An 11,754-nucleotide genomic window follows, 5' to 3' on the forward strand; every position below is an offset into this window, starting at 1 on the left:
TTCTAGCAACTCTGTTGTTTCTGAGAAATGCAATATTGCTTTTGGCATCTAAACATCACTTTTGAAATATAGAGATTTGGAGGCATATTTTTATGATGCCTCATGACACCCTAACAACGTGTTATTGTTTAGACGTTCTCTGAGAGCCTGTTCATAGTCAGTGGCTGCTTTTCTAAAACAAAATCTCTATGACCTCACTGTGACTTTTTTACATCTATAAGGCAGATACAATCCAAAAAGCCCAAGGAAGCAAGAAATTTATAGACACACACACACACACACACACACACACATTTGGCTTCATAACTAGGCAAACCTGGAGTGACAGGAGTATGCTCTGACTTCCACAACAGCTAAGTGACACCCTGAAGCAGGCACAGCATGCTTTCAAAGCTCATCACTTCACAGAATTTAAAAGGCCTGGAGTTAGATCTTGACACCCTCTATGGTACATGCTGAGTTCAGCTCTTTATCAGAGCCATGGATATTGATTTTGATTTTTCCATATTTTTAATGTCATCTTGATTTGGATACATGGACTCTGGGTGGGATGAAATTGATTAGGATTGATCCTAAGAAAAATTATTAAGAAGGGAAAATTTACTTTTATTGGCCTTCCCCTTTCTATCAGCATCCTTTCTTCCATGCCAGCTGCTCACCCACCACGTCTCCCAGTGCCTTCATAATGTTTGGGACTTCCATTAATGCTGGCCTATTCTCCCCAAAAAATTCTTTATGTTCCAGCCCAGTGAAATTTACCTGTTAAGTGTGACCATCTCTCAGTCTTTGCTTAGTGACAACTAACCACTATGATTTACAACATCTAGTCTGATGAGTTAGTGAGTACTTAGTCAGCTTGGGTTGCTATAATAAGATATCATAAACTAGGTGGCTTAAACAACAGACATTTATTTGTCATGGATCTAGAGGCTAGGAAGTCTAAGATCAAGGCACTCGCAGATTTGGTGTATGGGAAGGGCACGTCCTGCTTTGTAGTTGGTCATCTTGTTGTGTCTTCACATGGCAGAGAGGGGAGGAGGAGAGGGAGGGAGAGAGGGAGAGAGAGAGAGAGAGGAAGCAAGCTCCCTTGTGTTTTTTTTCATAAAGGCAGTAATCCCATCATGAAGACTCCACCTTCATGGCCTAATTACCTTCCAAAGACTTTCCATTCAAATACCATCACCTTGGGGATTAGGTTTCAACATATGAATCTGGGGGGGACACAAACATTCAGGCCATAGAAATACTACTGTCTTAATGAGCTATCTCTCCCTTTTCTGGAATACTCCACTTCTTTGATCCTTTGAAAAATTAAATTCGCTCAGCTAAAAGGTAATTTCTTTGAATCTTTCCTGATTCCTTCTAGGAAGAATCAGTTATCCTTTATTCCGTGCTCCCACAATACTTTGTATAGGTAGTCTACTCTACTGTTGATAAGGCTTTATTATTTTCTTTTGCCTTATTATTTTGGTGGAGGCTGCATTGTGCTCCTTTTCTCATTAAACTCTGAGATGCTCAAAGACTGGAATGTCCCCTTATTTGTTCGTATGTTTCCACTACCTAGCATAGAGTCTGGCAATAAATACTTATTGAAAAAATCAATGACTATAATAATGTGAATGTGAAATCTTCTCAGATCTCTCAAGATATCTAACCTTTCCATGTTAAAGAGTAAAAAATCTGGCTGTCCCTCCACATTAAAGGATGCTTTGAGTAGACCTTTTTTCCTGAAAAACTAATCCAAGGACATCGGCTTGCTCAGAGTCATAGCCAGGTGTACCACACATACTTTATCAGTAAACCTTGGGAATGACGGAGCCCAGCACCACAGATTCCTTTGTTGTGAGGCTGTTTCTCTGGCCAGAGCGATTCTGTGTCATTGTTCTCTTTTGTGCCAGACAATTTAGCTGCATAATGTTCCCATCCAAGGATCTGATATCCCAAATTCCCTGTGAGTAAGCAATACATTCTTAACCAAGTCAAAAAAGGATATATTTTATGGTAAAATCTACTTATTCACTGAATTGTTTGTCCTTTTGGAAAACGACAGCACTCAGTGATTCCCAAATCCAGTCAGCCACAGCAAAAATATTTGGGGGTGAGGAGGTCTTTCTTCGGTGCCTCCCTCCAGTCACATCACATCAGCAGCCATCTACACACCCACATAGTTCAGGCAATGACCAAAGACATTCCACAAGCTGAAGTTACACTTCAAACACAAATGAGAAGAATCCATGTGAAATGAGATATTCCCATCATTCATACAGATGTGATTAACCTCCAGTGCAACAAGAAACGAAAGGATAATGCACCTCTATCCCTCATCATCAAAATTGCCTTGCTTCACGTCTTAACATGAGGAGAAAAGCATAATGAAAGACATTCGTAGGGGTACTTTGCTGGATATTGTTTCCTATTGCTGTAAAAAACCATGTTAAACAGCCATTTTTGTTGCTATTTTTGTGGCCCAAAATATGTAATCACAAACGTACGTCCTAGACTTTTGTGGGAAGCTAGACATTGGCTAAGTTAGCCATGAAAAACAGATCATGTGGATCTTTGAATCATTTGCTTCAGCAGATAAATTTATATAGTTACCAGATATTTCCAGAAACAAATATAACATGTTGAAATGTGCAATATTTGGGATTGTGGTTAAGAAAGACATAATATATGTCAAGTAAAGGAGAAGAAACAAAAAACCATCTGGCCTCACCAGCGTACTCTAGTTTATCTCAAACCTACCTTTTATTTCCTCGGCTTCTCTTATTTCTTTCCTGTTCCAGATGTCTTTTTTAATTACTTTGTATGCGGAAAATTCAGCTAGCTTTCTTATCTAATTCCATATGTTTATAATCTTTTGTCTGAGATACATCTGCTTGAGTTTCTTACATTCCGCTTTCTAAATGTTTTTAATTAATTCCTCCAGCTACCCTCTTAATTTTATCCTCTTCCAATTTATCTAAGACTCTGCCATCGATTACTGTTAGATAATTACAATCTTTTTCTTCTCCCCTGGCATCTGCTTCTTTGCCCCAAACAGGAAAATGGCAGCATGAGTGGACAAATGATCCCACAGGTCATAAGCTGTGACAGAATTTTGCACAAGTTTGCTTAATTCTCTGAACTTTGGTTTTGTCATCAATTTCATCTATTTTGCTCACTACATCCCAGATAAGTAAAAAGAAAAATAGACTAATTAATAACTGATACAAATAGTAGCCATATGACTGCATCTTGACCTGCTTGGTGGGAGCTTTATCCCCTATCAAATACCTCCAAAATCCTCCTCCTGGTTGCTCAGGGCTCCAAGAACTAGTCCTCCTGTCTGTCACATGGCATACAACCATGTTTCTCCCTTACTCTTCTCGCCCACTGGAGGGGTACCTGTGTCCTCGGAGGATGCTGAAAGTGGCATCTGTGCCAATGTTGCCCATGGTTGCCTTCCAGAGCCTGTAGGGTTTCCATTGCCCAAGCCTTAAGAGTATCCATATCTGTAGCAAGGTTGCTGATTATCAAAGCTAAACACAGAAGACACTAACAAAAAAGAGGCCTCTGTCTTTAACATCATTGTGGTCACCATAGCCAACCTGTTACATCCTTACTACTGCTTCTCCTACAGGCACCAGCAATTCCCAATGCAGTTGGCAATTTGCATGTCAATGCCCCATGGGGAGTTTAGAGAAATGACTCTTTTAATTTATATTAGCTCTGTTGTTACATCCCTCACCCTAGGACTTGGCAGGACTGCCTGGGACCATTTGACAGACACCAAGCCGCCCTTGGAATCATGCCTGTACTCTCCACTAACCATGTTTGGACTTTCTTCTCTTGGAAAGAGCTCCTATCCTCACCTTAGCCCTCCCCCAGGCACAAAGACCTCTCTCACCTCCTCATTTTCAAGGTGCACTCACACACGCAATCCTCAAAACGAGTTTAGACCCAAGCTGTGACCCTTGCTAAATGTAAGTTACCAATAATAGTAACGATCTTGCCATATCACTTTGAGCATTAAGTGAAGAGTGTGTGTATGGTATGTGTAACACATTTGGAGTGGCATCTGCGGAGGAGGAAGAGGGTTTCAACGGGAGAAGCAGGCACCTTAGGACTGGTATCAAGAGGTGTCCCACGACAGCCCTGGTGCACAACAGAACTCCAAGATGGGTATGTGATATTCAAGAGTAAACCCCAGAAAGAGGTTTTACTCCAAGATGAACTGTTTGCTTGGTGCAACTCCACACACCCAGCCACACCTGCCCCACAGGAACCCCACTAGACTATGACTCGTGAGGAGAGAGAAAGCTGTCAGCCTTGAAGATGGGCCAAGGGACATCTCAGCGATGCTCTGCCTGGACCCACCTGAGCACACAGTGGAAAGCTGCACATTCTAGAAGAAAGAGGTAAGGGGGAAAATCCCCAACTAATATCACATTTGTTTCTCCCTTAGAAGAATGAGAATTTGAAATAGAAATTATGTTGAGTTATAAACAATATATATTGTCCTCTTATAAAAGGAAAATAGTCTCAAAATGGTCTGTCTCTGAAACCTGAGTTCCTTCAAGGCTTTCGTGATGTCATGTTATTTCACTGTGAACAGTTTATTGAAACAGCTCCCTCAGGGGTCAGTGATGGCCAACAAACTGATGAAGCCAGTATCCTTTTCTCTGTCACGTTCTAGGTGATCTCTTTACAGAACATGATGTTGTTCTCTCTGGAGCCCTCACCACCTCACCTCTCTAAAACTTTTATCTTCCCACTGCTACTTCTCTACTCTCAAGAATCTCTTCTTTTTTCTCCTCTTTAAGCAGTTTTTAAACTCTGTGGTTTCTGCAGTCCAGTACCATTCTTGTCTATATTCTTGTCCGACTGTCCATAATCTCTCCTTATTTGATACTTTCTCCCAGATAATCTTATCTACCATTAGGCTTTGGTTATCACCTTTATCCATGGGTCTCAAACATTTTAATGCATTAAAATAACCCAAGAACATTTTTAGAAAAGCAGATTCCTGGACCACATCCTCCATTAACTATATCTGCAATAAGGCCCAAGAATCTTCATTTTTATAAGCATCCCGAAGCAAGTATCTCTGATGCAAATGTTCATGGATCATGAGACATACTAATAGAGATTGCTCATGAGTTCCAAGTCACCAGTGTCTTAATCTGTTTCTTGAATTCCAGACCTATATTTCCACCTAGCTACTTAATATTTCCATTACCTAAAATGTAATGCAATAGTCTGAAAAACAAATTGTATTACTTCATCCCCCCCAAACACAATTTACTTCCTTGTGTGCACTTCCTGGCTTAAATCAGTAGCGCTATCAACTCAATCTAGAAACTGGAGATTCTCTCTACTTATCTATCATCCATTAAGTCACCCAGTTCTTTTAATTTTATCTCCAAAGTATCCCTCAAATGTATCCCTTACCTCTGCCAAATGTAAACATCCATTGCTCTTTCCTGGGCAATTCCAGTAGCCCCTTACGTGACTCTCTGCTCCCAGGCTCTCTCACCTCCAGTCTTCTCCTCCACACTGCCAGCAGTTCATTCTGTAAAAGGCAGATCCAAGCATATCAGTACAATGCAAGAGCAAAAATCAAAACCAGAAACAAAATAAACCTTTGATGTTTTCTTGGCTTACAGAATTGCTAATGCCCTAGTATAGCATTCAAGAATTTGCCCAATCTGAATCCAATCTCAATCCAAACCCCTTCTCTTCAGCCTTCCTACCATGCACAACAGCAAGCTCACAAGCTATGTTCGCCCCTGTTATGCTGCCACAATTCGAGCATACTCCTCTGCTAACAGGATGCCCTTAACCCCATTGCAAGATGTTGAAACCCCTTCCAAGGTTTCCAACAACACCTTTCACTGAAATATGTCAAAGACAAAATTATAAACTGTCCGCATAATAGTCCTCAAATGCAAAGATGTTTTGATTTATTTATTCATTAACCAAATACTTGTTAAACACCTATGACACACTAGGTCCTGTGTTAAGGCACTGACAATTCAACAATGAATAAGAGATTCTGTGTGTGTGTGTGTGTGCACGCGCGTGTGTTTCATTGTGTGTGATGAGAGATACGAGGGAGAGAAGAGGAGAGCAAGAGTGTGTTTTGAAGGGACAGGAGAGAAACCCTGTTTTGGAGGGCACTATGGATTGGCTTGCTCTACTAAACCCAATCAACATTTCTAGGTATGGAGGCTGAAAAGCTAAAATCCACATCCATTACTAAGGGTAGGGCGAGGCTGTTATAACCAAAAGACAAAGCAATAATCCAGTGACAAAAAGAAGATTCAAGTTTCTTTTTCCCCCTCACTCATGTAATCATCCAAAATGGTTAAATGGACTTTGCTCCACAAAGTCATCCATTATTATCATCCACATAGTTGATCCTGGGTCAGATTCAAGCAAACAATAGGGAGAAAAAAACATGGATGAAGGATGACCATCGTCTTACGGCATACATTACTTCCATTTGCATCTTCTAGGCAAGAACTTTGACATGTAGCCACGTATAACTTCAAGGGAGACTGGAAAACAGAATGTAGCCATGTACTCAAGGAGAAAATTTATTATTTCAGTCAACTAACCGTGCTTTTTCATAATACATTTCCTAGATTCCCTTATGGCGAGATTCCAGGTATTATCTTAGAGTTTGGATACTGATTTATTTCAGGAGAGAAGCAAGGTGAGGAGCTTCCATGTTGCCTGTGTAGATCATGGCAAAAGCAGCCTGGTTCTGGAATGGACAATTACAGCAGTGACTTCCTAATTCTACAGGTAGTTTCCTCCTCTGGCAGAGGTGAGGTATCTGCAACAGGCAGCCATAATGACATATTTCTGATTCTATAATAATGTTTCTGATTACGGCAGAGGCAGCACCTCCCCAGCCCAATTCCACTTTGTGGATTTGGAAATGCTTCCTGAAATCTCAACATAGTTTTTCTTCAGCCCTCCCAGTGATTCTGCAAACCACATAATACCATGTAATAACTCCCTGCTTACTTAGGTAGAGTGGATTCTATTCTTGACAACCGAACTCTGAGCAACACACCTTCTGTATCTCCAAAAGCCTGAAATCTCCTTGGAGATCTCTGGCTCACATTTTTATGATGTAAAGACAATTTTCGTTGAATTCCAAAAAGTATTTACTAAGAGAGATGTCGGTCTATGGATCCCCAAAGAGTGTAGGAAAGATTATTAATTTCACTAGTATTTCTAAGATCCTACCCTCAAACCTCAGTACCCAATTGCCCTATATTTTATAGATCTCGGAAGATCTGCTATATTGGAGGCAGGGGAAGAAATCCAAGATGTCTAGTGAGTGAAGGCACAACCAGAGCTCTTTCTTTAAAATGTATTATATTTACATTTCAATCAAAATATCATTTACTATGAAAAGTAGAGTATTTAGGAGACGGGGAATGAGGTGTGAAATTTACTTTGAAATGCATCAAAAAAAATAAAGTGGAACGAGGAATGAATAGAAAAAGGGAAAAATGGATAGATACATGATAAAGCAAGCATAGTAAAATGTTAACGGGGTGGCATCCAAGTGGTATAGATATGGCTGTATACTGTAAAATTATTTCAGCTTTGCTGTATATTTGAAACTTTTCATAATAAAATGTTGGAAAATATTGTTCACTAAAACTAATACGTTTCTTGTACATATGCAAACAGGACAGAGATACATCTTGAGAAAAGTAGTAATTCTCTATCTTTGATTTATCTACTGCCAATTTAGATGTATTCATCCATACTTTCCTTTGCTTATCACATGCATAAAATATACATTTGTAAATAGAAGGATTTAATATCAAATGAGATAACAGTATATTGCATTTTGTAAATTGCTTTTTCACTTTATAAATGCACCATGGATATCTTTCCAAGTCAATTAATATATATCTCTGTCTATAAAAGGTGTGTAGTACATCAGAATATGAATTACCCAATTTATTCAATTATCCTGTTATTGATGACTCTTCAGATTGCCTCCGGTTCTTGGTTGCCAAAATCATGTGATAAGTTTCTTATACATACGTCTTTAAATACTTAAATATTTTTTAGACCTAGTAAATGAGTAGTTGGAAGTAGAACTGCTGGTCAGGGAGGCATATATATTTTACATCTTAATTAGCTCTGCCAGATAACTTTCTAAGAAGGTTGTTTATAGTTCAACCAAGAGCAAATGAGAATCTCTCTTTTCCCACAATCTCACAAGCACTAGCAATTATTAGTCACGGGCATTCTGATGGTGACCATGATATTTTAGGATTTTTTTCCAGAGGAAACAAGACTGAAGAATGGAGACTAAGTCCAGAATTTGTGATTTACTAAGACAAAATAGGTTACTAATGCCAAAACAGGGAAAGGAACTGTGGACTTCTAATTTGCAATGTTTCCTTCTTTCTTTTTTTAAACATAGCCTAAAGATACTAAGTAAAAGCATTCATGGGTAATAGTTTTCATTTCTTATCAAAATGAAAATGCAGTTATCTTTCCATCACATTTGATTCCTTTTAGTCTCTCAGCTTCCTGATATTTCAGTTCTGTGACCCTAACTGTGGGCAGTGGTCAAATACAGAGTGTAAAATGTAAGGGATACCTCAATGCACTATCAATCAGAGAGTGATAGCAATGGGACACAGCCTCCTCTCACGCTGCTCCCAGAAAGGCATGGGACTGGACACAGAGAACGGTCATTAATATGCACCGTCAGCCTGTCATAGAGCGCCCAACCTCACTTTGCAAACTTAGGCAAATCCTTCCACTTCCCTGTTTGTATTTTCCTTATATGTAAAATGAAGAGGTACTTTTCACACACAAGGAAGCTTACTCTATGTTTTGAAACAAAAATGTTAGCCAAGCCTCTAGATATGTAGTAAAACCTTATTTTAAAATAATCTACCCTACAAAGAAAATAAGCAAAATTAGAAGGAACAAAAACTTAGGAACAAGTCACATTACATAGCATGCCTTTGTCTGATTCTGGAGTATTCGAGTAATTATGTTGCATCCCCCTGCATTATCTATTTTGAAAGCATTTTCCTCTGTAGGATGGAAGCAGCTATTCAAATACTTCAGAGCAAATAGGTAATTTAAGATACATACTCTTCCTCCATAACAGAAGTAATATACAACTGTTTCCCACTCAGATTAAATCACAGAAAAATGTTATTTTTATGGAAAAACTCCTTATGCCAAAGCTTAAAAGGATCTACATTACACCTCCTTTCTTCTCTTTATGGGCCAGGAAGACTTTTTTTTTTTTTTTTTTTTTTTTATTTTATTTTTTTTTGGGGGGGTACACCAGGTTCAATCATCTGTTTTTATACACATATCCCCGTATTCCCTCCCTTCCTTGACTCCCCCCCCTTGAGTCCCCCCCACCCTCCCTGCCCCAGGAAGACTTTTTAAATGAGCTGGTCAGTATATTTTCCTAATGTCAGAGAAACACAGAACCAACAGTAAATAATGACAAGCCCTAAAAATTGACGATCTGCTACTCATGTAAAGGTAAATTAATTATTGAAGACCTGGAATGAATGAAAAGTGGAGCAAGTAATTTAAATTTTCCAGGTAGCTAGGCACAGTTAGTATTGATTGTGGCTGTTTAAATCTTAGAAAAAAATAATCACTTTGGGGGGCACTGTATCTTCCAGTTCTCAGGTACCCTGAAGTCTAGGGAGTACTCAAATCCTTCCAAACGTCCTGAACCAAGCTTTCTGAAAAGAAAGGATGCCATGTAGCCAGGACCAACACACTAGGGGATGGACCTTTTTTAAAATCACTAACGAAGTTGAAAACATGTTGCTATGGTGTGGACCAATGCTCTTGGAGACCATGTCATTTACTATAGTACTTGTGCCCAGGTCAATAAAGTAGGAATGGGTGGACTGCGGCTACCTCCAGCTTGGAATAATTTCTTATGCCCACCTCCCCTCCCACCTGCCCCCCCCAACCCCCGCCACCCAACAACCGCACACACAAACAAACATATCCGGGAAAGGCCCTGGGACAGGCAGTCTAGTTTAGCTGTTCTAAGTCGTATGGGAATGTATTCACTTTTCTTTGAGTTATCTCTTCAATATTCAAGTACAACATCAAGATATCAGCCTACGAAAAAGGTACCAAGAGGACAACTTGTCCGGCTTTTTTTTTTTTTTTAATTTTTATTTATTTTATTTATTTTTGGCTGCTTTGGGTCTTTGTTGCTGTGCAGGCTTTCTCTAGTTGCAGCGAGCAGGGGCTACTCTTAGTTGTTGTGTGCGGGCTTCTCAGTGCAGTGGCTTCTCTTGTTGCAGAGCACAAGCTCTAAGTGCACGGGCTTCAGTAGTTGCAGCACACGGGCTCAGTAGTCGTGGTGCACGGGCTTAGTTGCTCCACGGCATGTGGGATCTTCCCAGGCCAGCTATGGAAACTGCCCCCTACACTGGCAGATTCTTAACCACTGGGAAACCAGGGAAGTCCCCTGCTTTTGGATGCAAGTTAAGGAGAAGCAGCCCTCTCAGGATATCCTTAGTTCAATCTAGGTTTTTAATTTTTTTCATGGAGACGTTTTTCTTTATTGAGAAACTTAAGAGTTGGGTACATCAAATAAAACCATTTTCTGGGGGAAAAAATCAAAACCCACAATAGAAATACAAAGTAAACACTGTCTGGGCCATATCAGAACCCAGAGAATATATTCTTTTAATTGAAAAATTCTAGGTGCTTCATAATTGACCTTTTGATACAAAACGACCTATTAAATTTGCAATTTGTGGTTCTTGGCGTTGAGGTCCATAGGACACGCTAGGAAGTTTTCAGATCTTGAGCTGAATTCCATGAGGGTTTATTTGGCTTTCGAATCGGTTTGTTCTTGTCTAATAGGTAGCAGCAGCAACAGCGCCCACCTTCTGGGCAGCTTCTTTCTTGGCATGATGAGCCTGTAGGATCTCCATAGCTTCATCCACCTTGGAGCAGAGAGATCTGGTGGACTCCAGCATGTGCAGCAGCTCCGAGTTCTCAGTCTCCACAGCATCCCCATAATCTTACCAGCCAGGTTTGAGTGCGTCCTCTGGATGAGCAGGAACAAACATTCACCCGGCATCTGCTTCTGTTCCTGGCGGGGTGCTGCAGCTGGCAGGGAGGCGGTGAGCGGCTCCTGCCCCTGCACACGGACTGCAGGCTGGATGGCAGGGTGAGTAACCCAGTGGTTCTTAACTGACAGTGACTTGGCAATATCTGGAGACATTTTTGGTTATCACCACTGAAGAAGAGGTATGCCACTGGCATCTAGTGGGTAGAGACAGGGATGCTGCCAGACACTCTACAATGCAGAGGACTCCCCCCAGCAAAGAATCATCCAGTCCAAATGTCAGTATGTCAACACGGCAGAGGTTGAGAAATCTTCAGCTAGCTCACAAGGGCTGGCATGTCACCAACAGGTTTGGGGCCAATAACTTGCTTAACCTTATTATCACCATTCTCTCTCCCTCCCACTCTCTCTCTCTCTTTCTCTCCGCCCTCTCTCTCTCTCCCCCTCTCTCTCTCCCCCCGTCCCTCCCTTCCACCCTCCCTCTTGCCCTCTCTACCTCCAAATATGGGAGACAGACTACTCAGTTACCAACTGAAAAGATTCAAATACTGTAATCACAGCTAACTCCTTTTTAGAAATATGACTACTATCGACCATTTCTTAAATTTCTTAGTATTCACATTTCTTGTGAATTTAATGACTAATGTAAGTAAAGT

The 11,754-nt window shown here is 40.4% G+C and overlaps 1 protein-coding gene across 1 annotated transcript; it reads right to left on the bottom strand.

The window, feature by feature from the left end:
* Nucleotides 1-10,883: 10,883 nt before the first annotated feature.
* Nucleotides 10,884-11,254, bottom strand: LOC130859174 (polyadenylate-binding protein 4). Its single transcript, XM_057746480.1, is given in 2 exon segments — nt 10,884-11,035; nt 11,038-11,254. Coding segments are annotated over 2 exon segments (369 nt in total).
* Nucleotides 11,255-11,754: the final 500 nt, after the last annotated feature.

The sequence above is a fragment of the Hippopotamus amphibius genome, chromosome 8 (assembly GCF_030028045.1).
Source record: "Hippopotamus amphibius kiboko isolate mHipAmp2 chromosome 8, mHipAmp2.hap2, whole genome shotgun sequence".
Taxonomy (NCBI): Eukaryota; Metazoa; Chordata; class Mammalia; order Artiodactyla; family Hippopotamidae; genus Hippopotamus; species Hippopotamus amphibius.